The sequence below is a fragment of the Nuphar pumila genome, chromosome 12, assembly GCF_984573655.1.
Source record: "Nuphar pumila chromosome 12, dmNupPumi1.hap1.1, whole genome shotgun sequence".
NCBI classification, from domain to species: domain Eukaryota; kingdom Viridiplantae; phylum Streptophyta; class Magnoliopsida; order Nymphaeales; family Nymphaeaceae; genus Nuphar; species Nuphar pumila.
Genome location: NC_143260.1, coordinates 89,882,277 through 89,909,270, shown reverse-complemented (window position 1 = coordinate 89,909,270; position 26,994 = coordinate 89,882,277). Strand labels below are relative to the sequence as shown.

The following is a 26,994-nucleotide window of genomic DNA, read 5'->3' as shown; positions in this document are numbered from 1 at the left end:
GTAGAGACCCCGTTCTAAGAACGAGAACAAGCTTGTAGCGTGGTAGTTCATAGCTTACGATCAAATGAATCGTCTTGCTACGTTTTGACAGTTGCGCTGCTTACTTGCTTTGAACTGCTTACCTGCTTGCACCGCTCACCTGCTTCCACTACTTACGCGTTTGCACTACTTACTCACTTGCACTACTTACCCGTTTGCACTGCTTACCTGTTTAACTGCATATCTGTTTTAAACTGCTTAGCATACTGAATTAAATGTACTTAATTCAGTTTCCTGTAATTTCTCTTGTGCACCTACTAGTTTTTCGCGAAACTAACCCATTCTATAGGTACAGGTGATGTTTAGGTACACCACGGGCGATGGCGCGATGACAAGATGGCTTCAAGACTTCTTCTTGCTCTTAACTCGCGTCCTGGACGTTTTGGGTTTGTAACGGATTTTCCTTGGGATATCCGAATTTCTTAGTTTTGGTTCTTTTAGCTAATGTGCCCAAAGTTGTCAGCTTGCCTTCTGAATTAACAAAAGAATAGTCTTTCGTTGATTCTATAAACAAATTCTGAAGGAAAGAGATTTTTTCTAGTCTCTTGATTGTTTTCTGAAAGGTTCGCAAGTTTGAAATTTTGGGGCGTTACAAGCATGGTGTTTGTATTATCTAACGTATGAAGGGTTAAAACTTAAAAGTGGAAAACAGAACAATGATCGCTTTTCATTTTCAAGGACAGTTTAAAATGCAATTAATTGACACCATGTTGCATGAAAAGGAATATCTAATAGCTAGTAGGCATTGTGAAACAGTGAAAGGGCATTTGCCTAATCCCAGGCTTGGTGAAAATTTCTTTGGGCTCTTGAAATATGCACCACAAATTTTCCAAGAATGTCCCTACAAATTTGGGCTTATAAGCATCATTGAAGTTTCGGTACCACTTCAGAGTAGACTCCATTAATCTTTTCAAGATAGTTCAGCATTAGGGCCATTAAAGTTTCTTTTCCCACTCCCAAATAAGTTAAAAGCGTCATGAAAATGAGGAGAAAAGGAAAACAAGAAAAAGAAACTATAATACATGACAAATGAAGTTAACAATAATAAAAGCAATCGCACAAGAAAGGAAAGACATACTACAGAGAAAATAAAAATAAGGACTCCATATAAGAGAAGAGATACTGATGTAAATCAAAATTCACCATGCACAGAAAAAGATATAAAAGGGAAAATGCAGCACCAAATATAGAATTTGGAAGAACATTTCGACCCAAAACCCCTTTTCAAGAATGAAGCCCAAGCCTAAGTCTTGGTCAATCAAAGTTCACCACTATTTACTAACACACACAGAAAAACTTACACAGAAACTCTTGGTCAGTGTGTCCATCACTGTGATGTTTTCAAGGAAAACACCCACAACCTTCCGATTTGCTTTACAATCCTTCACTAGTAGAATCTATCCCTTCTTAAAGTTGTAATGAAATCAAAGTGTGCACAAAAGCAATGCCACTTAAGGGCTACAAGATAACAAAGTGTACACAAACACAAAAGCCACTAATGGGCAAAATACAATAAGCCACAAGGGCATACACAAACCACTAACAAAGAGTGAGAGAGCATAAATAATAAAAAAATATTTTATAAGTGCTTAAGAAAAGCATGGTATGGAATAGGGACAAGAGGTCCCTTTATATACAACGCAAAGAGCCAAAGGAGCTCCCAACAACTCTATGGTCTAATGATCATAGAGCCCCTAGTCTTTATCAAAAAGACAAAGAAATAAAAAAAATAAAGAAAAAAGTCAAAATTGTCCCTAGAGGGCAGGACATATTACAAAATTAAAAAAGACCAAAATACCTCTAGAGGGCATTATCTATTACAATACCAAAAAATATAATATATATACATATAAATGTATATATACTCATATACATAATAAATATATATATTGAACACACACACACACATATATATATATACAACAACAACTACGCCTTCATCCCAAAACAATTGGGGTCAGCGATATGAACCAAAAAAGAAATTCATTTTGGGTCTTCCACATGAATCCTTTTCCTCCAATCATTTCTATCCAACGCCATGTCCTCGGTGAGGTTCAAAGCATTCATATCCTTTCCTATCATCTCCATCCAAGTCTTCCTAGGCCTACCCCGACCTCTTTTAACTAATATATTTTCCCATTTCTCCAAAATTCTAACTGGAGCATCATTAGGCCTTCGCCGAATATGTCCAAACCACCGTAAACGATTCTCTCGCATCTTATTTTCAATGGGTGCAACACCTACCTTCTTACGTATCTCTTCGTTCCGAATCTTATCTTTTATTGTATTTCCACACATCCATCTAAGCATCCGCATCTCAGCTACACTCATTTTTTGAATATGATGTCTCTTGGCAGCCCAACATTCCGTACCATATAGTAAAGCGGGTCTAATAGTCGTCCTATAAAACTTTCCCTTCAACCGCAATGGCATTCTACGATCGCACAGCACTCCAGTAGCACTTTTCCATTTCATCCACCCAACCTTTATCCTATGATTTACATCAATTTGAGGGGGGTGTTATATATATATATATATATATATATATATATATATATATATATATATATATATATTTAACACCCCCCTCAAATTGACGTTGAGATTTGTAAATCAGCGGATCTTCAACACAATACAGATATAAATCTGTATCGCACTCAAGACAAAGGAAATAAGTGCACTAAGGACTGTGTATTATTAACAAAAAATAGAAAAGCTTCAAAGAAGCAATGATATACAAGAAGGCCAAGAGGCCCTTAAATAAGAACAACATGAGATAGTTGTTGGAGTCCCCAACGATTAGAAAACTAGCCGTTGGGGAGTCCAACAGCTCCTATAGCTGACACAGTCAGCAAAGGAAATACAAAAAAAAAGAAAAAATACAAAATACAAAAAAGAGATACAAAAATACAGGACAGCAACATACATATATATATATATATATATATATATATATATATATATATATATTTAACACCCCCCCTCAAACTCACGGGTGAAAGACCGAAAGTCTGCTGAGAAGGAAATTAAAGCGAGGAGCCGCAAGAGGTTTGGTGAAGAAGTCAGTCTGCTGATGCTCAGATGTAACAAATGGCAGCTCAATGAACTTCTTCAAAAATTCTTCCCGGACATAATGACAATTAATCTTTATATGCTTGGTTCTTTTATGAAACGTGTGATTGTTGTCAATGTAAATAGCACTCTTGTTGTCGCAGCATAATTTTGACGGAGAATTCAGGCCTACACCCATATCTTTTAGGAGACTTTTTATCCAAATAAGTTCAAAAGTTGTAGTAGTCATCGCTCGATATTCTGCTTCGGTTGACGATAAAGATTTTTTTTTTGTTTCTTGCACCTCCATGATATCAATGAGTTTCCCAAAAAGATACAGAAGCTAGTAGTAGAATGATGATTATTAGGATCTCCTCCCCAGTCTACATCAGTATATGCAATGAGTTTCAATGATGATGAAGAAGACAAGAAAAACCCTTTGTTAGAGTATTCTTGATATATCTGACAATGCGAAGGACAGCTCCCATATGAACTGTAGTTGGAGCATGTTGAAACTGACTGACCGTATACACAGCATGAGAGATATCTGGACGAGTGATAGTAAGATATGAAAGTGCTCCGATGAGTTGTCGGTAAGGAGTGGGATTTGATAGTGGTTCCCTATCATTAATCTTCATTTTTACACCCAAAGCTTCGGGGGTATCTACAACGATCAATAATACTAGACGCAAATTTAATTTGAGATAAGAGATAGCCTCTGGGTGAGTAGGTTACCTCAATACCAAGAAAATAAGTCAGAAAACCTAAATCTGACATATCAAATTTTTGTTTAGGAATATTTTTTATTTCAGTAATCTCATGTTTGTCACTTCCAGTTAATGATCATATCATCAACATACAATAGTAAAATCACAATTCCTTCTTGAGATTTTTTAACAAAAGAGCAGTATCAGTGTAACAAGATTTGAATTGAAGTTGATCCATTATCTTACTGAATTTGTCAAACCAAGCTTTAGGAGCTTGTTTCAAACCATAAAGAGCTTTCTTAAGTTGAAGAATTTTTCCTTGAGGAAGATTCATACCAGGAGGAGGGTTCCATATAAACAGTTTCATTAAGGTATCCATTTAAAAAGGCATTTTTAACATCCATTTGATAAAGAGACCAACCTTTAATGGAAGCAATAGAAATAAGAGTTCTAACATATGTCATAGAGGCTACAGGAGCAAAGGTTTCCTCATAATCTATCCCATATTCCTAAGCATATCCCTTCGCTACAAGTCTAGCTTTATATCTCTCAAGACTTTCATCACTTTTAGTCTTAACTTTATACACCCATCGAGACCCTATAGGTTTTTTGTCCTTTGGAAGGTTAACAATCTCCCAAGTTTTACACTTTTCAAGAGCATTCAATTCACATTTCATAGTTTCCTCCCATTCGAGTTTGCCTTTGGCATCATTGTAATTAGTGGGTTCAACAAATGCATGTAAAGCTATAAGACAAGATCTATGTTTTGGAGAAAAAGAATCATATGAGACAAATTTTGTAGGTGGCCTAGTCATTCTTTGAGATCTTCTAACAAACTCTTGTTCATTTCTAATAGGAGAATCACTAGTAGACTCATTCAAATCAGAGGGATCATCAATGGATTCACATCTGATAGGTAAAATCTCTACATTTGTGGTTTCTTCATCAAATGGATCATGAGTATTAGTATCAAAGTCATCATTAGTCAATACAGGTATATTTAGAAAAGAATAATCATTGGAGTTTTGTGAGATACTCTTATCAAATCCATTTTCATTTTCAAGAAAGGTCGCGTTCCTAGATACATGAAGTTTGTCATTTTTTAAATCATAACATCTGTATCCCTTTTGGTTTTCAGCATACCCTATAAAGACATAAGGAATAGCCTTGTTAGAAAGCCTGTCATTTTGATCTGTTAGGACAAAACATTTACATCCAAATACTCTAAGACGATTGTAATCAGGTTCTATTTTCAAAAGCTTGTAAATAGGAGATATATTTTGAAGACATGAGGAGGGCATTCTATTTATTAAGTAGACAGTCATAAGAGCAGCTTCTGCCCAAAAAAAAATTGGAACATTCCTTGAAATAAGTAAGGTTCTAGTTGTTTCAATGATATGTCTGTGTTTTGTTTCAGCTAAACCATTTTGTTGAGGAGTTTTAGGACAAGACCTTTGATGAATAATTCCATTTTCTTCTAAATAATTTTTAAATTCATTATAAAGATATTCTCCTCCTGAATCAGTTCTTAGCATAATAACATTAGCATCAAATTGATTTTGAATCATTTTGTGAAAAATCCTGAAGTAACCAAAGACTTCAGATTTAAACTTGAGGAAATATATCCAAGTATACCTAGTAAAGTCATCAACAAAAATTGCATGATAAGAGAAGCCTCCTTTAGAGACCACGGGTGTCGGTCCCCATACGTCCGAATGAATTAATTTAAAAGGTTAAGCAGAAAGAAAATTCCTTGAACCAAAAGGTAGAGCTTTCATTTTTCCCAAAAAACAATCATTACAGACAAAATTTTCCTTAAAAAATTCCTTAGCAAAGGATAAGGTAGACAGTTTTTCTACGTGGGGATGCCCTAATCTTTCATGAAGAAGATTTATATCAACTTTCTTCATGGAATTACAAAAAGCTTTTTGGACTAAGTCAAGAAAATCCATGTAGTATATTAAAATACATGTAATCAATATATATTTATATATATATATATATAAATATATTTATCCACCTACCCGATAAAGGGTATTTCTGTAAACTCGCCCAATAGGGGCATTGTAGTCTTTTTCCCTTTTCTTCTTTTTTTCTTTTCTTTTTTCTTTTTCTCTTATTTCTTTTTTTTGTTTTATTTTTTGTCTTTTTTGTGCATTAAATGCACACCCATTGGGGGTCCCAACAAAGAGTCGTTGGGCCCCCAACGGTCACAATTGTGACCATTGGGAGCCCAATGACACCTTGTTGGGACTCCCAATGGTGCCTCTCTCTCTCTTTTCTCTAACTCTCTCTCACTCCTCTCTTCCCTATAAATAAGTGGGGTCTCCCCCTTTGTAAGGTGTGGCTTCTTCAAGCCTCTTTGTTCCTTTATAAGATTTTATGCTTTCAAGCCATTATTGGCTTTTGTGTGTGTCCTCTTTTGGACTTGTTCTTTGCTTTCTATGTGTGAATGTCCATTGTAGGACATATATTTCTTTTCCGCGTATTTCATTACATGGTATCAAAGTCTTGGTTATGCTCTTGATTCATATAGCTAGTTGACTAGTTATACCTCTTTTTTTGTTTATCCTCCATTCTTGAGTCTATGATGGAAGGAGAACAAAAGATTGATCTCTCCTTCAAGCTTAATGGTACCAACTACATGATGTGGGCCGCCGCCATAGAGAACAACCTCAAAGGTAAAAAGCTTTGGGGATATGTTATGGGCACCATTAGGGAACCTCAACTTCAACTTACAAAAATGGATGGTGATCAAGAAAAAACTCTAGAAGGAAATGCTCGCATGAAGGCTATTGAAGATCACCAATCTAAAGTCGAAGATTGGGAAAGTAAACATGCAAAAATTCTTGCATGGTTCATGAACAACGTGGAGCTCAAAATTTGCGCCAACATTGCTAAATTCCGCCTAGCAAATGAAGCATGGTTCTTTATGAAAGGTATGTATACTCAAAAATACCTTGCTCGTCAATTCTTTTTCCAAGAAAAAATCTGTACCATTAAGAAAGGTGAAATGAGTGTAAGAGATTACTATAGCACTCTTGGACCTTTATGGGATGAGCTATCACTTCTAGAACCAAAATGGGTGTCTAGTGAAGATGTGGAAATGAGAAGAGAACAAATGGAAAAAGAACACTTTTTCCAATTTTTACATGGGCTTAGGCCCGAATATGAACAAGTTAGATCCTCCCTTCTTCATAGATCTAAACCTCTTCCATTGGAAGATGCCATAGCCAAAATATGCCAAGAAGAAACACGTCTTGGCATGGTTAAAGGAGGAGATGAAGTTCTAGCCGTCTAAACCCGACAATCATATAAAAGCCTATAAGCCTCCACACTTTGGGAGACAAAATAACTATAATGGCAATTATAGAAAAGCCATTTGTCATCATTGCCAAGAACCGGGTCATATAAGACCTAATTGTCCTAAGATAAATGAACCTCCAAAAGGTAAGGTTGTCATTATTGAAGAAACCTCACAAAAGAAGGAGCCAATGAAAGGGAAGGAGTATTTTCCCTTGCTCAACTATCCGAAGCACTTCAAATTCTACTCAAATCGCCATCAACTTCGGGAGCCGCCATTGCCTCTTCTTCTCCTCCAGGTATGTCTTCTTGGATTCTTGATTCCTGAGCATCCTTTCATATGACCCCTGTTGAAAATGGACTATCCAATTTATGTAACAACTCCAAAAATTCTTTTGTTTCCACCGCCGATGGTACCTTTTTACAAGTTAAAAGTTTTGGAACTTTAGACTTTTCGAAAGATTTCTTTGTACAAAACGTAAGGGTGGTACCTCAACTTAATTTAAATCTTTTGTCTGTCTCTCAAATATGTGATCATGGATGTGAAATCTCCTTCTCAACCAAAGATTGCTCTATACAGGATCTCCAGTCAGGGAAGCGGATTGAGCAAGGTCATAGGAGGGGAGATCTATACTACATGAACAATTTGAAACTTCCCACTAACTCATTTTGTAATCATGTCCAAGATAAAAATATTGAAACTTGGCATCAAAGACTTGGACATCCAAGCTTCTCAAAAATGTACTCCTTTCCCTTTGGAAAGAAATTTTCTAATGAGAAACATTTTGTTTGCAAGAATTGCATTTTTGGAAAAATGAAATCCACTCCTTTTCCAAATAGAACATGTGTCCAAAAGACCTTTTGAATTAGTCCATTCGGATGTTTGGGGTCATTCTCCGGTCATATCAAAAGGAGGATACTCCTATTATGTTACTTTCACTGATGACTACACTCGATATGTGTGGATCTATTTTCTCAATCTAAAATCCGAAGTCTTTAATTTCTTTTAAAAATTTCATATGATTGTCAAAAATCAATTTTCAAGTAATATCTCCATTCTTCGATCCGATTCCGGTGGAGAATATCTATCAAATGAATTTCAAGAATACGTGGAAACAAATGGCATTTGTCATCAAAGGTCATGTCCTAGGACTCCTCAACAAAACGGTCTAGCCGAAAGAAAGCATACACACATTTTGGAAACCACTAGGACTCTTCTCATTTCCAAAGAAATTCCAAAGTGCTATTGGGCCGAAGCCGCCTTAACTTTCACTTATTTGATAAATAGAATGATATCCTCATCCCTACAAAGTATATCTCCATATGAAAAATTATTTGAAAGAACACCTGATTTTAATAGATTAAGAATTTTTGGGTGTAAATGTTTTGTCCTTACACATAAAAGAGATAAGTTATCTCCAAAAGCTATTGAATGTGTGTTCTTAGGATACGGAGAAAATCAAAAAGGTTTTAGATGCTTCGACCTCAAAAGCAACAAACTATATGTATCCAAAGATGTTATTTTTTTAAAAAATAAAAACGGCTTTGAGAAAAATAAAGATATTGATGAAAGCGAATATGCTTTCTTATTTGATCTTCTCTCTCAAGAAGATGTGACTCCTCACGAAGAGGAAGTTTCTAATGATTTAGAGGATATTCCTCTTAGTAATGTTGAAAATGAAAGTAATAATTTTGAAAATAGGTCAATTCAAACCTATGCTAGGCGTGGTCAACAAGTTCCCATAAGTGCTTTAGAAAAATATTCTCAAGACTCCAACATAGAAGAAACCTCTTTAAGGAGATCTAGCTGAATCTTCAATCCTCCTAATAGGTTTGTTTCCTATGAGTCCCTAACACCTAAGTATAGGGCATGCCTAATTGCATTAGGCTCTTATCATGAACCATCACACTATAATGAAGCCAAAAACATTCCTCAGTGGGTTGAAACCATGAAACTAGAAGTTAGTGCCCTTGAAAAGGCTAAAACTTGGGAAATAACTTCGTTACCCACTGGGAAGAAATCTATTGGATGTAGATGGGTCTTTTAAATTAAAACTAAAAGTGATGGGTCATTAGAACGTTATAAAGCTAGGTTGGTAGCCAAAGGATATGCTCAAGAATACGGTATAGACTATGAAGAAACCTTTGCTCTCGTAGCTAGAATGACTAGTGTTAGTACTCTTATTGCAGTTGCATCTGTTAAAAAATGGCCTATCTATCAATTAGATGTTAAGAACACATTTCTTAATGGTGAATTAAGTAAAGAGGTTTATATGGATCCTCCACCAGGAGTATCTATTGGTGAAAATAAGATTCTTAAACTTAAAAAGGCAGTGTATGGTTTAAAGCAAGCTCCAAAGGCTTGGCATGACAGGTTTAGCAATCTAATGACTAGCATAAATTTTCGTTCATGTTATACTGACACTGCGTTGTTTGTAAAAAGTGCAGGGTCCTCAGTAGTTATTCTACTACTATATGTTGATGATATGATCATCACTGGAAGTGATGAGCAAGGAATCCATGATATTAAGAAAATTTTAAAAGAAAATTTTGACATGTCTGACCTTGGTTTCTTAAGATATTTTTTAGGTATTGAGGTAGCATATTCTCCCCGAGGGTATATTCTCTCTCAGATGAAACTTGCCGCCGACATTTGTTCCAAGTCTGGAATTTTGGATGATAAGAAGACAGAAACCCCTGAGGTTATCAATGCAAAGTTAAGGCTGGAAGATGGAACAATTCTCGAGAATCCTACTCCCTACCGTCAACTTGTTGGGTCCCTGACATACTTATCCATCACTCGGTCAGACATAGCTCATGTAGTCCACTCTGTCAGTCAGTTTCAACATGCACCTATAACTGTGCACATGAGTGCAGTCTTAAGAATAGTCAGATATATTAAAGACACCATAACTAAGGGAGTTTTTCTTTCTTCTTCATCATATCTTGATTTAATTGCTTATACTGATGCTGATTGGGGAGGAAATCCCAATGATAGAGTCTCAACTACTGGTTTTTGTGTTTTCTTAGGTGACTCTATGATTTCTTGGAGATGCAAGAAGCAGCACAAAGTGTCATTATCCTCAACAGAAGCGGAGTATCATGCAATGGCCACTACAACCATGGAGCTTGTGTGGCTTATAAGTCTCCTCAATGATATGGGCATATTCATCTCAACTCCTTCGAAGATGCGTTGTGATAATAAGAGCGCTATTTATATTGCAAGCAATCACACCTTCAATGAGCGTACTAAACACATAGAGATGGACTGCCACTATGTTCGAGATGAATACCTAAAAGGAACCATAGCACTGCCCTATGTCACATCCGAGTACCAGTTGGCGGACTTCTTCACTAAAGCCCTTGCTGCTCCTCGTTTCATGTTTCTTCTCAACAAGCTTTCGATTGTATCCTCGTAAAGCTTGAGGGAGGATGTTAAAATACATGTAATCAATATATTTATATTTATATTTATATTTATATAATTATATATATATAAATATATTTATCCACCTACCCGATAAAGGGTATTTCTGTAAACTCGCCCAATAGGGGCATTGTAGTCTTTTTCCCTTTTCTTCTTTTCTTCTTTTCTTCTTTTCTTTTTTCTTTTTCTCTTATTTCTTTTTTTTGTTTTATTTTTTGTCTTTTTTGTGCATTAAATGCACACCCATTGGGGGTCCCAACAATTGTGACCGTTGGGAGCCCAACGACACCTTGTTTGGACTCCCAATGGTGCCTCTCTCTCTCTTTTCTCTAACTCTCTCTCTCACTCCTCTCTTCCCTATAAATAAGTGGGGTCTCCCCCTTTGTAAGGTGTGGCTTCTTCAAGCCTCTTTGTTCCTTTATAGATTTTATGCTTTCAAGCCATTATTGGCTTTTGTGTGTGTCCTCTTTTGGACTTGTTCTTTGCTTTCTATGTGTGAATGTCCATTGTAGAACATATATTTCTTTTCCGCATATTTCATTACAGTACAAATCTCCTTTTTTATGGCCTTCCCAAATCCGCATCCCGAACTGGCGATCCTGCACAATGCAATCTTTGGATGAGAAGAGGACATTGCACCCATAATTGATTATTTGTGAAACAGATAAAAGATTTAAATTCAGTTTGTGAATGCATCTAACATTAGGAACTTTAAAAAGTTTGAGATTTTGAAGGTTCTTTTCAAGTTTTCCAATACTTTTAATTTTTAAATTTGTTCCATCGGCCGTAGAAACATATTTGTCCAAGTAGATGGGTTTACATTCGGAAAGAATAATTTCATTGGGAGTCATATGAAAAGAGGCATCCGAGTCTAGAAGCCAAGAATTCATACCTTGATTGGACGAGATGGTGGCTCCGGTGAAAGAATTTCCCTTGATCAAAGGTTGAAGTGTTTGAACAAGTTGAGAGATAGAAGCTTGCATCCCTCCCATAAAAGCTTGAATGTCACTTAAAGAAGATTCTTCCCTACTTTAAATGGCGGCAACTTTCTTTTCTTCCTTCCTTAGCTTGGGACATTTAGGTCTAATATGTCCCGTTTGTTTGCAATAATGGCATATAACATTTTTGTAAAAATCTTCATTGCTTTGCTTGTTGAAGTGCGGAGGTCTATAAGGCTTGACATTATATCCCGGTTTAGACATGGCAAGGACACTATCATTCTTGAGATTTTGACTTGTCAACCTTGTCTCTTCCATTGTTAACTCGGCAAGTGCTTCTTGAATCGTAGGAGGTCGTTCTCTATGAAGAAGGGTTGTTTTTACTCCATCAAACTCCGGTCGAAGGCTATTAATGAATTTAAAAAGTTTGTCTTCTTCTAATTGTTGCCTTCGAAGAGCTAAATCAGTTGTCCATTTGAGTTCACATAATAAAAGTTGATCCCATAATTGCATTATTTCTCCATAAAATTCCCTAATAGTTTTGTCTCCTTGTTGTGTAAGCATAATGCCTCTTTGGAGATTGGCCTTGTGAGCAGCATCCTTTAAAGTAAAGGTTTCCTTTATATAATCCCAAGCTTCATAAGCTAATTGAAAATTGGATATTTGAGCTTGTGTGGCCAAATCTACACCCGCTTGAAGCCAATGAATGGCCTTATGATGACCACACTTCCAAGCTCTCCATTTCTTATTGTATTCATCAGTGTTGTTAAAAACGTGCCTCAAGGCTCAAAAAGCGCGCCTCGCCTCGAGGCGAGGACCTTTGTGCCTTGAGGTGCAGTAAAAAAGCATAAAAGCATATAGGCGTACGCCTCATGCGCCTTGAGGCGTACGCCTTGAGGCGAGACGCGCCTCACCGTGAGGCGCACATTAAAAAAAAATCACTTAACCAGCCTCGGTTTGGAAGAAAGCCTGATCCACCGCCTTATTCTCCAATCTTCCTGTCAGATTCATCGCTCCCACAAACAGATTCATCGCTCCCACAAACAGAATCAGTATCCTTCATTTCTTTTGGGGCGATTATGAATTCCATTGAGTGAAGAGATATAGCGGTGTTTGAGGAAGAATTCAGAACTCAACCTCAGCCTACAAAGCGTGTCCACTATCTCGCCAAGACCGTCCTCAAGGGCAGCGCCATTCTTCACGCCGCTCATGGTCGCATTCGCTCCCCCAAAACCTTCAATATCATCCTCGGCAAGGTGCGTAGCGCATTCTGGTTCATTTTTCGTGGGGTTTTGGTGGTTTAAGATTCACAAATTATTTCTTTTTGATAAATACTGAATTTTGGCGTGATTGTGCATCGAAATACGAGTTCCTGTGTGGTTGAATTGATCTAATTGACTGGTTCATTTCAGAATTTTAATGGTTGATCGACGTAACGATGATTTTATGATTTGTACCGGCTTCTTTGATAGTTGGCGAGCTTCTACACGCTTGAATTTTTGAGAATTGATGTAGTTCGATAAATTCACGGTCACAGTTGTTGATTGATACAATTCTTTAATTTCTGTTCTATTGAAATTGGACAGTGTTTTAGGAAGCTGAATCAAGTTCCTTTTGCGTCCTTTTGTTTAAAAAATATTGTGTTTGGCCTTCTGCTGGGTAGGAACCTTGCTAGAAACAGCAAGAAATATGGTTCATGGGGCATGTGGCAAATGATTCTTAACTAAATGAAGCATCTCCGAATTTCCACTTGCACAAACAACATTACAATATCACATGAGTTTCATATACCCTTGAATTTTTGTTATCGATATTGAGAATGATGCTTTCACACCTTCGCTAAGCTCTGCAAGTAGCAATGAATGAAGGAAATGGTGATTCTTAAATATTCAAACCTTCATCGGATGATCGCTCCAACTAGGTTTGGGTTTAGTCTTACCGAATTCATGCAACAAGTAACAAAGTGCATTCACTCCATTGTTCAGTCCAGAGTACTGTTATCAATGCTCCGATTAATATGGTTATCTACACAATGCATTCGCCGTATGCATTTCTTAGCATTTCATAGGACCTTCGTAGGTACCTGCATTTGTTACCTATATTGCAAACAGTACACACACACCTTCACTAAGCACAACTATGCACATTGTTCTCCAAGTAGCATTTGATTAAGAAAATAGTGATATCTAAGTATTTCAAACCTTTACTGAACATCACTCCAACTAGGGTTGTGTTTAGTCTTGCCCAATCTACGCAACAAGTGTCTCAGGGCATCCACTCCATTTTTCAGTCCAGAATCTGTAACGCCCCAAAATTTCAAACTTGCAAACCTTTCAGAAAAACAGACAAGAGACTAAAAAGAAATCTCTTTATCTCAGAGATGGTTTATGAAATCAGCGGAAGACTATTCTTTTGTTAATTTCAGAAAGGCAAGCTGACAACTTTGGGCGTGTTAGCTAAAAGAACCAAAGCGCACAACCCATGCTACTTGCAAACACTTGGAAAAGCCACTTTCATTTAAGAAGTTCTTCAAATAGTACAAAATTCGGATATCCCAAGGAAAATCTGTTACAAAACCCCAAACATCTTGGAGTCATCTTGCTATCGCGTCATCGCCTGTGGTGTACCTAATCATCACTTGTACCCATAGAATGGGTTAGTTTTGCAAAAAACTAGTAGGTGCACAAGAGAGACTACAGGAAACTGAATTATGTACATTTAATTCAATAGGTTACGCAGTTTAAAGCAGATATGCATAAACAGGTAAGCAATGCAAGCAGGTAAATAGTGCAAATGTGTAAATAGTACAAGCGAATAAGTAGTGAAAGTGAATAGGTACTGCAAACGAATAGGTAGTGCAAGCGAGTAAGTAATGCAAGCGAGTAAGTAGTGCAAGCGAATCAGTAGTGCAAGCACTTTATGTTTCGATATTACTGGCCTACGGGTACGCGCAGGCAAAACGTAGAAACAACTGAGACTAGTTCAGGCGTCTGTTATTCTATGTATTTTGAATAACCCGAATAGCTAGTTGAGTCCGCTCCTAAAGGGACGGCTTTAGCCGAGAGAGGATTCCCCAAAGGCTGAAAAGCAGTGCCACAGATGTATCCAACTTCTATAGAAGTGTTGAGCTAACTATTGTAGCCTTTTTCCCCTAACTCCAATGACTGGGGAGGCTGGATCATTGCCCGTAGGGTGGTTGTTAACAACCTGTCCATTGGAGTTTTGTATCGCTCTGTCCTCTCCCTTGACAGAACAACCAGAAGTGAATGGGTGTGTTAGGGGTTGCTTAACTAACGACCCATCCTATGTTGTGGTCTTTAAACCACTCGAGCATCTTGCATGTGAAGGCGAATGTGAGGCCATTTTATGTGATTACCGCATTATGCATTTAGCATTATTCGAGGTCGCACAACCGTCTCATCCGATCATCGCAGTACTAGACGTGTCGTGCACGACTAAAGTACTCTAGGATGAAGGGGGTATAGCTCCTCAATAGAAGCCTCAACAGGAGTGTTTCACAAAGATGTAATGTTTATTAACTTTACTTTATCTTTTGAAATAGCAGTACCTTGTGTCAACATTATGCATGCGATTTTCTAGAATTTCATCCGCTATCGGGGTATCTACATGCCTCGCATGACTCGATACCGGCCTCGATAGACGGGATACAGGTTTCTCAACAGAACCCCTGCTAAATAGTTCGCTCGAACCCCAACTCGTCTGCATGACTGCATACTCGAAGAGACAGGATCCTTGCAAGGTATCCCTCTCCTTAGACGAGGATGTAACGCTAGCTCCCAACTCAACTCTCGTCGCAAGAGAGAGAGAGTGGTAAATGTCCCTTGCATCCTCCACGATGATGCCTTTAAGGTATACGCAAAGAGCAAGAACTTGCACGTCATCTGCAATAGCAACGCAATACCAACACATATGCAAAAGCAAGAGCCTAGGCGCAGAGCGCGACGGCAAGTAAAAATTGTAAGCAGGAGTGCAACGCAAGATCTCGACGCGATGCGCGACGGCAAGTAAAGACTGATAGAAGGTAAAGGGCAAGGGTCGCGAAACCGCGTCCTTGAGTGAAGTGCATACTCGTATAAATATATATATTTGTATATATATATATATTATATATATATATATATTCATTTAATAATCATTTTTAGTTTAATTGAACTTAATTCAATTATTCAAGTCTTTGGTTCAATCTACCCCTACCTTGGAGAGTTACGAGTTTGTTGGCGTCAGCGGATGTACACGATTGATGGTTCGAGTCGCGGAGCACGAGTGGGATCCGTCGTAGCTGCAAATATGCGATATTAACATGCAACCCAGACAAAAGCAAAAGCAAGAAGAAGACTCGACTTCTCCGATACATAGGGCCGGGGCCAACCGTCCCAATTGACTCAAAAAAAAGATGGGGCAGGACCAAATGACCCTTGACGCCAAAAGAGAGACGTAGTCAATGCGAGTTGATGACTCACGCTTACTAGGAATTCCTCGTTGAAGACCAACGATTGCAATGATATATCCCCATCACGATATAGTTTCTGAAGATTACCTAGGCCTGTTGGCCAAGGGTATAGACTCGTGCACAAAGGGCAGGGGGGCATCGGCCCCTGCTGGAACAGAAAAAGGAGCAGGGGCCGCCCCTGCTGGAACAATAAAAAGGGGCAGAGGTCGATGGCCCTTGCTAGAACAGAAAAAGGGGCAGGGGCCTTCAGCCCTTGCTGAAATAAATAGGGCAGGGGCCGATGGCCCCTGCCAGGAAAATGAGCAAAAGGAAAGAGACGCAGGGGCCAACAACCCCCCTGCGGCTTTTGAAAGCGAAGGCAGGGGCCAAAGGCCCCTGGTCGACATGCTAAGCAGGGAAACGAGACAGGAGCCAAAGGCCCCTGTCGGTTTCTTAGAGGAACAGGAAGCAGGGAGGAGGGGCTCGGCCCCTCCCCTGCTAAAAGGGGGCACAGGGAGGGGGTTGACCTATCCCGTGGCCACACAAAGAGGTGAGGGAGAGAGAGAAGAGACAAGAGAAGAGGGGAAAAGAGGGGAGAAAAAGAGGCGGTGGCGTATCAGGGGGGGTTTCGGAGGAAGCTCGCCAGAGAGGAGCTCGCCGGAAGGAAGGGGGTCGCCGAAGTCGGTGGCAGCGGGTTGTCGGGGGTCGCCGACGTCGGTGATGGTGGACGAGCGAGAGGGTAATGGAAAGAGATGAGAGAGCAGAGGGGAAGGCGGTGAGGGGGGTTTCGTAACCCTCCTCCCGCTTGCCTCGTTGTCTTTAATGACAGCGAGAGGCGGTGGTTCGGGTCGGGTCCGGATCAATACAATTTTTTTTGTAGTTGTTACATAATCCAATTCATTTACCATGTCAATGCTCCAACTAGTATGGGTTTTTACATAATGAATTTTAATTTTTACAAGGATCAGGCTTTCTTCCAAACCGAGGTTGTTAGTGCTAATATCTATGTCACATGGGTGCGGGTGCGGGTGCGGGTGTGGGTGCGAGTGCGAGTGCGAGTGCGGGGATTCGGCACTTCCAAAAAACCCGAGTGCGGGGGTGCGGCAGGGGCAAAAATGTAAATATATATATAAGGGGGTCTGGGGGTTCCCCCAACGCGGGTTTTTCAAATTTCATTTTATATACAGTTGCACGATAGCACACCCATCTCGTCAGGAGAACAGTGAATACTAATAGTCAGCAAGGCTACTACCATCATTATCATTTATTATGGAGAGAGAAAATCCTTTACGAAAAAGAAGGATCAGCAAGGCTACCATCATCATTATCATTTATTATGGAGAGAGAAAATCCTTTACGAAAAAAAGGATCAGCAAGGCTACCACCATCATTATCATTTATTATGGAGAGAGAAAATCCTTTACGAAAAAGAAGGATCAGGATTGAAAAGGTAGGAGCAGCAGCAGCTGTCAGCAGAATTTAAAAAAAAAAAAATTTGCAGCCCATTTCATAGGACAAATTTAAAAAAAAAATGGACCTAAATGATCCTGGGTGCGGTCAACGCACCCAGGATCGGGTTGACCGCACCCGGTGCCGCACCCGCGTCAAGTCGCGTCGACGCGGGTGCGGCACCCTGCTAGTCGAATCCCTGTGACAGGCTAATATGCATTTTTGTGTTAATGTTAGTTTTTTATTGAATGAATGTTCATATTTTATTTCTTAGATACTTACATAGATCAAGTTGTTGCATTAATGTTACTTTTACATGTTAATCTCATGTTTTTTCCATATTTATTTGAGATTTTTTATTTCGTGTTGGTTGGTGCTTCATCAATAAAGCATTTCTTATTTATTTATAATTTTAGATAATTTTTATAGTTTTTTGAAGTTTAAAAAAAAAATTGAGGCTTACGCTTTGCGCCTCGAGGCTTACGCCTCGCCTCAGATTTTGGTGGAGCGCCTCGCTACACCTCAACGCTTTTCACAACACTGGTATTCATTGAAAGCCTTTTCTTTTTCATTTTCATTTAACTCCACTTCTTTCCCTTCAACTTTCTTTGTGAGAAATAGTTATGGTTCCTCATCGGATCCATCTATATATCCCCAAAGATTTCTTCCCCAAAAAATATGTTCCATAGAAGAGGCCCATGTTCTATAATTGGTAGAAGAAAGCTTGGGAATGGTAGACAAGAAACTGAATTCTTTCACTTCCATTTCAACAAAACAGAATTTAAAATACGAAGAATCACACCTTATAGATTTGAAGAAGAGTATGACTTTTGAACACAAGAATGCCTTTGAAATGCAGCAGTCTTCAAAATTTCAGCAATACACCAATGATGACAGCACAAGATTCTTCCGCAGCAAAGTTGGTTGTTGCAGCACTTCAAACAGCAATCTGTCGCAGCAGATTTGACAGCAACAGATTATGCCCACAGCAGCAGCGTAAGAACAGAATCAGATCAGTCACTGATCTGCCTTTGATCAGAGGCAAAACACCAAACAGTTGGTGTTCAGAAACCAGCAAACCGAGGTGCTTCAAAACAAGAAATAGCTGTTTACAGGGAACCTGGCTCTGATACCATGTAAATCAGCGGATCTTCAACACAATATAGATATAAATCTGTATCTCACTCAAGACAAAGAAATAAGTGCACTAAGGCACTGTGTATTATTAACAAAAAATAGAAAAGCTTCAAAGAAGCAATGATATACAAGAAGGCCAAGAGGCCCTTAAATAAGAACAACATGAGATAGCTGTTGGAGTCCCCAACGGTTAGAAAACTAGCCGTTGGGGAGTTGAACAGCTCTTATAGCTGACACAGTCAGCAAAGGAAATACAAAAAAAATAAAAAAAAGAGATACAAAAATACAGGACAGCAACATTATATATATATATATATATATATATATATATATATATATATATTAACAAGATCACCAAAAGTTTGCCTAGAAGGAAAGAAAAACGAGGTGATAGCAAGGGTTTGGTGAAGAAATCCACAACTTGATATTTTGATGTGACATAAGGGAGTTCAATAGAGACCTTCAAAAATTCTTCTCGAACATAAATAGCAATCCATCTTTATGTGTTTTGTTCGTTCATGGAAGGTGTGGTTTCTAGCAATATAGATTGTGCTACTATTGGCGCAACACATCTTTGAAGGAGTGGAGATGATAACACCCATATCTTCTAGCAGACTTTTCAACCAAACAATTTAAGTAGTAGTAGTTGTCATCGCCTTCAGCTCCAGTGGAAGATAGTGACACTTTCTATTCCTTCTTGCGTCTCCATGATATAAGTGAATCACTAAGAAATACACAATATTCTGTAGTAGAAATATGATCATTGGGGTTGTCACTCCAATCGAAGTCTGTATAAGCAATTAAATTAAGAGATTTAGAAGAAAATAAAAAAAAACATTTTGTCATTGTCCCTTTTAAGTATCCAATAATTCGCATGTTTGTTACCATACGCACTTAAGTAGGAGCATGTTAGAATTGACTTGCAATGTGAACCGCATGTGTTATATCAAGCCTGGTGATCTATGTCACATGGGTGTGGGTGCGGGTGCGGGGATTCGGCACTTCCAAAAACCCGGGTGCGGGGGTGCGGCTGGGGCAAAAATGTAAATATATATATATATATATATACCGTAGGTTCCCCCGGCGCGGGTCGGGGGTCCAGTTTTTTTTGCTGGTGTTTGTTTGAAGACTTGTTACCCACGTTCTGCTTGTTGTGTACTTTGGCGCAACGGGACAAAATTGATGAACCGAAAGGATTGGCAATCTGATCGACCCAACCTGCTGCGTTCTGTTGACTGTCATGATTCAATCATGTCTGAAGCTCCAACAAAAAAAAATATTAGCAAAGGTTTGATGTGGTTTGTTGAAGAGACCACTAGCAATAATAACTCTACTAAATTGGTTATACCAAGCCTTTGGAGCTTGTTTGAGAACATAAAGAACCTTTTTAAGTTTGAGAACTTTACCCCTTTCAATGTTAGACCCAAGCACAAGATACATATAAAGTTCTTCACAAAAGTCATCATTAAGAAATGCATTTTTGACATCTAACTGATAAATAGGTCATTGTTTGATGGATGTTAAGGCAATTAAGGTCCTAACACTAGTCATCCTAGCAACACGGGCAAAAGTTTATTTATAGTCAATACCAGAGTTACCAGAAGCGCCCAACCTAGTGGGAAGCGTGCTTCCCCAAAGCGTGTTTCGGAAGCACGAAACATCGCGCTTCCGAAATGCATTGGGGAGCACCGATTTTTTTTGGAAAGCGCATTTTCCTTTTATGGGAAGCGCGTTTTCCTTTTATGGAAAGCACGCTTCCCCCCTTTTTCATTTTTTTGTATTTTTATTTTTATTTTATTTCTTTTCTTCCCCTTCGCTTCCAGTTCGCTTCCTAGGTCGTTTCCAAGACGATTCTTGATTCACTTTTAAATTGTCCCATGCTTCCCGCTTCCTAAAATTTTAAAAGTGTCACGCTTCCCGCTTTCGCTTCTCGTATCACTTTCCGCTCCGGCTTCCTCGACTGGCAACCATGGTCAATACCATATAACTATGAATACTCCTTAGCCACTAATCTAGTTTTATATATTTTCAAAGAACCATCACTTTTGGTCTTGACTTTAAAAAACCATCTATAACCAATAGCCTTTTTTCCTAAAGGTAGATTTACAACTTCCCAACTTTATAAAGAGCTTTTAACTTTTCATGGCATCTATCCAATGAAAATGTTGTTTAGTCTCGTTGAAGTTGGAAGGTTCATGGTAGGCATATCATTAAGCAAGTCCTATATCTTGAGGAAAACGATTCGTAGAACACAAACTTATTAGGAGGCCTAGAGATCCTTTAGAGTCTATCTAGGTAATAGTTCTACTATAGATTCTTCTAATGGTTGACCTTGTGAGTATTTTTCAAAAGCATATTTTGAACTTTCAACATCGTGGCAAGTATAAACACAAATTTCATTACAAATCTCATTAAGGGAGTTATCCCTATCAATATCAAGAGAAATTTCTTTATCAACACATTCAATATTATCGCAATCATTTGATACTTCAGTATTCTTCCTAAGCAATAGATCAAAAAGAAAAGAGTAGTCAACTTCCTCCTCAGGTTCACTTTAAATTTCATTTTGATCTTTCAAAAAAGTCACATTTCTTAACATATATAGTTTATTATTTTTTAAATCATAATACCTATATCAAAAAAGTCACATTTCTCAAAAACAGTAAGCAGAAAAAAGAGAAGTAAAAGAAAAAGAAGAAGGTACTTATTTCTCTCTCTCGTTGCTCACTCTCTCATCTCCCTCCTCTCTCGCTACTCCATCCTCCCTCTCTCTCATCTCTCATCTCTCGCTACTGGTCTCTCACTCTCTTGTCTCTCGTGTACTCAACAGAAAAAAGGAAGACGCAGAAGAAAGAGAAGAAGAAGAAGGTACTTCTTTTTTCCCTCTCTCGTTGCACACTCTCTCATCTCTTCTTCCCCTCTTCTTTCTCCCCATCTTCATTTTAATATAGTGTTTGGCTGACCCTTTTGATATAGTGTTTGATGAAGATAAGTGGATTTTAGAGCTTTAAATTAGGGGCTTTTGTGTGTTTGTTAATATTTTTGCATTCTTTTGTGTGTTTGTTAATTTTTTGGCATTCTATTGTGTATATACATGCAAAAATGTGTTGGCTGACCCTTTTGATATAGTGTTAGGTGAAGATAAATGGAATTTAGGGCTTTAAATTAGGAGCTTTTGTGTGTTTGTTAATATTCTTGCATTTTTTTTGTTAATTTTTTAGAATTCTATTGCATATATACATGCAAAAATGTGTTAGTTAAGCCTTTTGATATAGTGTTTGGTGAAGATAAATGAATTGTTGGCATTTATTTTATTTATTTATATTTTTAGATATTTTTTAAGTGTTTTTTTAGTTTTAAAAAAAAAATGAGGCTTACGCTTTACGCCTAGCCTCAGTTTTTGGTGGAGCACTACGTTACACCTCAATGCTTTTCACAACATTGTCTGACTCATTACAAAAGTAGCAAATAATTTTCCTTGCCCCTCCATTGTTATAGACCTCCCAAAATGAGGAGGCTTATATGTCTTCAAGTTGTTTTTTGGCCTTAAAATGGCATGAACTTCATCAACCTCCTTGGTCATGGATAAGCGAGTCTTTTTTTGACATAGTTTGGCAAGAGTGTAATATCACGTATTTTAATACTTAGTCATTTTCAGGTTTTCAAAAATTTGGCTAAGTATAGAAGAAATAACGTTTGAACCTCGATCTTAAACTGATGCTTTTGAGTCTGGGTTTGGCCCAGGTCTCATCAACTAGGTCTAAACGAGCCATTTAAAACGTAAGAAAGAATTTTGTTTTTGACCTTTAAATTCAAGCAAAATCCAGGTTATTTTCAGGCAAAATTCAGAATTTGATATTCGTGTAATATGTCGTTGGGTGTGTCTCGAAATGTCGAGTGCAATGGTATTTACTTTTTCAAATTTGGGTTTCGGTTGACCCGAAAATCTCATTTTTCCAAAAAAGAACAGTTTGTCTGTTCGGATTCGAATTTGGATCGGATTGGATCCAATGGATTTGATCCAAATTAATATGGATCTAGACTCTATCCAAGACCCATATCAATTTGGATTTGGTCCAGTCCAAAATTTTATTTGAATTTTCGGAAATGGATTTGGATCTTAGATCCGAATCCAAATCCATGCTCAACGATTTTATAGCTTTAAATTCATTTAAGAACTTTAAATTTGAGTTAATTAAGGTTAAAAAGCCTCCCTAGTTAATTTGGCTATTTTTGAAAACTTTTAAATAATTATTAATTATTTAATACTACATAATTAATTAATTCCATTTAATTCTGAATTTTTATTTTAGGGTTGATTAGGACTCTTAAAAGAGTCATTTTACATGCCTTAGAGGGCTAAAGAAATTTTTAGAAAGAATTCTAAAGCAAATTGAAAACTTTCAAAAAAAAGTCAAACTTAAGAGTTTTGGAAATTTAAAAAAAAAAGAGAGAGAGAGAATCCTCCACGGAGGAAACTCTCCTCCAGCCCATCTAGAGAGGGTGGGAGAAGGGGGGGTGTCACCTCCCTCTCACTCTATTTAAGCCTTAAAAAAATTAAGAAAGAAAGAAGAGAGAGAAGGAGAGGAAAAGAGAGGGAGGAGATCAATTTCTCCAGTCGTCCGGTTTTCCACCATCATTTTCTTATTCTTTTACGATCTAAGGTAAAAGGTATGGGTCTCCTCTCTGAAAATAAGTGAGAAATCGAATACCGATTGAATTTTCATGCAATGTTTTGGTGAAAATCCATGGTTAAAGAGTGAATCTATATGTTCACTCTAGAAAACATGGATGAGGATTCATGGATCCTCTTCCATGTGTGTATTTTTTATTCTTTTCACTTTTTCAAAAGAGTAAATTTTTTATATGCTAAAGCAAAAATTTTATTTGAGGTAGATGTGTTGTTTAGAGTTTCTTCTTGATAAATATCGATTTCCATGGATGTGTTTTGGTTTTATTCATCTTTTCACAAGCAAGACTTTGCATATGCTTATTTACACGATAAAACAGAAATTTTAATGATGTTAAAAGTTGTTCAATACGTGTTTGTTCCATGGTAAATTGATTCCCATGATTAACCCCATGTAAAGGTAGTTGGATGTATTCATTTATGTTTGCATACTTAGATAAAAGTGCACATGCAAACACGTTGAGGGTGATCATGGCCATGTGTGCATAGTTGCTTCTTGAATCTGTGCATGCATGCTAATTTGGATGGAAAGATGCATGTGAGTACATGTCTGAAAGATAAAAATTCTGCATATACATGCAACTTGAATGCTTATTATGTTCATACATGCAATATCAGAGTTAAGCATGAGTTTATGTGCATTTTTAAAAGCATGTTATGACCTGGCACGCCTATACATTCATATCCCCTTGTTTGTTTGATCTCACCTTTTTTTGCAAAAATATTGCCTAGCAAGATCTCTTTGGATGTAAATACCTTTCATGAAAATCCAAACCTCATGGATTTTCTAAATTTAGCAAGGTTGGCACAAATCTTGAGCTCAACATTGCTCATGAACCATGCCAATATTTTGGCATGCTCATTTTCTCAATCTTCCACCTTCGTTTGGTATTCTTGGATGATCTATCCTCTTTCTTCTTCATTAAGGGTCTTCTCTTGATCTCCCTCCTTGGTGAGTTTAAGTTGTGGTTCAGGATCGTGCCACAAACATAAATCCAAAGTTTTTTTTTCTTTGAGGTGATTTTCTATGACGGCCGCCCACATCAAATAGTTGGAGTCATTTAATTTGAAGGAGAGATCGATCTTTGAGTCCTTCTCGGCCACGACGAAAAAAATAGAGATAAGAGAAAAAGAAACGTGAAAGAATGTAGACGAGCATGATCACCACGAGCACTTCGAACACTTGAGTATCACGATCAATAAGGCCCAAGGGTGCAAACACCAAGGGGCCCTAAATCTGATAATGAAATCAAAGTGTGCACAAAAGCAATGCCACTTAAGGGCTACAAGATAACAAAGTGTTCACACACACAAAAGCAACTAATGGGCAAAATACAATAAGCCACAAGGGCATACACAAACCACTCACAAAGAGGGATAGAGCATAAATAGTAAAAAATATTTTATAAATGCTTAAGAAAAGCATGGTATGGAATAGGGACAAGAGATCCCTTTATATACAATACAAAGAGCCAAGGGAACTCCCAATAGAGTCATTGGGAGCTCCCAACGACTATAAATGTAGTCGACTCTATGGTCTAATGACCATAGAGCCCCTAGTCTTTAGCAAAAAGATAAAGAAATAAAAAATAAAGAAAAAAAGTCAAAATTGTACAGGACCTATTACAAAATAGAAAAAAGACCAAAATGCCCCTAGAGGGCATTACCTATTACAATACAAAAAATATAGTATACATGCATATAAATGTATATATACTCATATACATAATATATATATATATATATTGAACACACACACACACACACACATATATATATATTTATCAAAAACTTCCTCTTCAACTTAATTAACTTTCTCAATAAATGAACTCAAGATATTCGAGTATGTTTCATTCTTGAATTTTGCTCGAACTTTGTCACTATATTATGTGAAGCCTCTACATTGTTCACTGTCTTATCCATTACTATCATAAATAGCACCACTATGGATATTATATGTGGTTGGAATTTCTTCAAAATCAAGTTCAAAGATCAAAAAACACAAAGGGATACAGTTTCTAAATATTCTCCACAAGGCAGGAAATAATCAACAATCATAAGTTACAATTCAGCTTCCACGGGCATGCCTCTTAAAGTTGGCAGCCTAAGTCATGAGATTCATTATCTTATCCATCTTATGTTACATTCTAAAAGATGATTCCTGCATCTTCGAATAACCACTGAATTTCCCATAGGACCGAGCACTTTGGCACTATCTGGCTTGCCAACCCATAAAATAAACAAAAGATAGGATTTTAATATAGGCAAAGGACGGCAATTCAAACTATGTTTTGAAGCTCCATCCAACCAAAAACGCTCATACTGCACAAACCTTATTTCCGGCTTCATTTTGTCAAATTGCAACCACCAATGCAAAAATTGTACGAAAAAACATTTCAACCATTAATTCAAATAGCACCTGCAACCTGCTCCATTTCTTTCCCTCTTTCACAACTGAGCGTTCCCTTCTTTTTGCCTCTAATCGATTAAGAATTCCCCAAGACATAACTTAATAACAACCTAACAATAGAAAACAAAAACAAAAAAGAAAGAAAATAAAAGAACATATAACCATACCAAAGAGAACCAGAATTACTGCAGGTCATGGTCACCATTTATCGGATTTTTCCCCTTTTTTAAACGAGGATTATATTTACAAGTTTTTTGGGATGTATGCAAGTAATCAACAAATTAAAGCAACAAGAGTTGAACACGTACATTAAGACCACAATATTCAAGCTCAAATTTACATTCTCAAACCCTAAAAACGAATATACATTTCACCAAATAATCCTCCAATTAATTAAAAATACGCTCTAAATTCTTATAAAATCAAAGAAAAAAACGGAAGCACGAAACGATAGTAAGTTCAAATAGGAACGATCCAAATCACTAAGTACAACAAGAAAGTAAAAGTTTAACCAATATCACAGAGTATCGCGCTAAAAGAAGAATCAAGAACAAGGAGAAGAAGAAGAAAGAAGGAATCACCATCCTGAGTAATGAGAGGATAGTCGGACGCCTCCAGATTGACGAACCAATCCCAGTCCTCGCTGAACCGGAGCAGCACGGCGGCACCGTGGAGCGTCGAGGCGAGCGCCGTCGATCCGGCGCGGTCGACCCGGTCCGCCCGCTCGATCACGTTCACGTTGCCGAAGGCTGCGAACGCGCCGACGGAGCGGACGGTTACAGCGAGGCCGTGCCGCTGCTCCGGCGGCGCGGCGAGGTCCAGGTGGAGGAGGTACTGGTTGCGCGGGTGGTAGATGGCGCGGAGGAGGCGGAGGATCCGCGGCGCGTCTCCATCGGAGCCGGTGACGAAGTAGGCGATCCTCGGTTGCGGGTGTCCGAAGAGGCGCGAGGCGGTGGCGGTCCGGCCGGTGGAGGGGGAGTGGAGGGCGTGGAGGAGGAGGAGGAGGAGGGAGAGGAGGAGGGCGCCGAGGAGGAGGTTTGGGTTTGGCCTCTGCATCTCTGTGGAGGGGGAGAGCCGGAGCGGTGGCGGGGGCGGGGACGGCGGTGCCTTTCGGCTGACGGATCATCTCCTGGCGGTGTGGTCCCCGCACCTGTCGTCATCATTATGGTTTCCCTGACGGCTGCAGCTAGGGATGGCATTGGCAGTGGACCGGGGTTTGGGCGGGGACAATGTCTCCACATTTCTGCACGGGTTTTAATTTTAACCTTCATTACCTTCATTTCCGGTTCAAACGGAGCGAGACTTGGCGAGCCTCATTTTTTTTATCGGTCCACTGTTATTCTTAAAGAGTATTTTAGCATTTTACTAACGAAGATCGAGGGTGGAGAGTAGG

At 38.3% G+C, this 26,994-nt stretch overlaps 1 protein-coding gene across 1 annotated transcript in view; it reads right to left on the bottom strand.

The window, feature by feature from the left end:
• The window catches only part of LOC149821166 (beta-glucuronosyltransferase GlcAT14A-like), a 40,168-nt gene extending 13,507 nt beyond the window's left edge, over window positions 1-26,661 (bottom strand). Inside the window, exon 1 of the mRNA XM_089983547.1 lies at window positions 26,183-26,661. Coding sequence (XP_089839673.1) covers window positions 26,183-26,657 — 475 coding nt within the window. The 5' untranslated portion in view covers window positions 26,658-26,661. The remainder of the gene's footprint in view (window positions 1-26,182) is intronic.
• Between the last annotated feature and the right edge of the window lie 333 nt (window positions 26,662-26,994).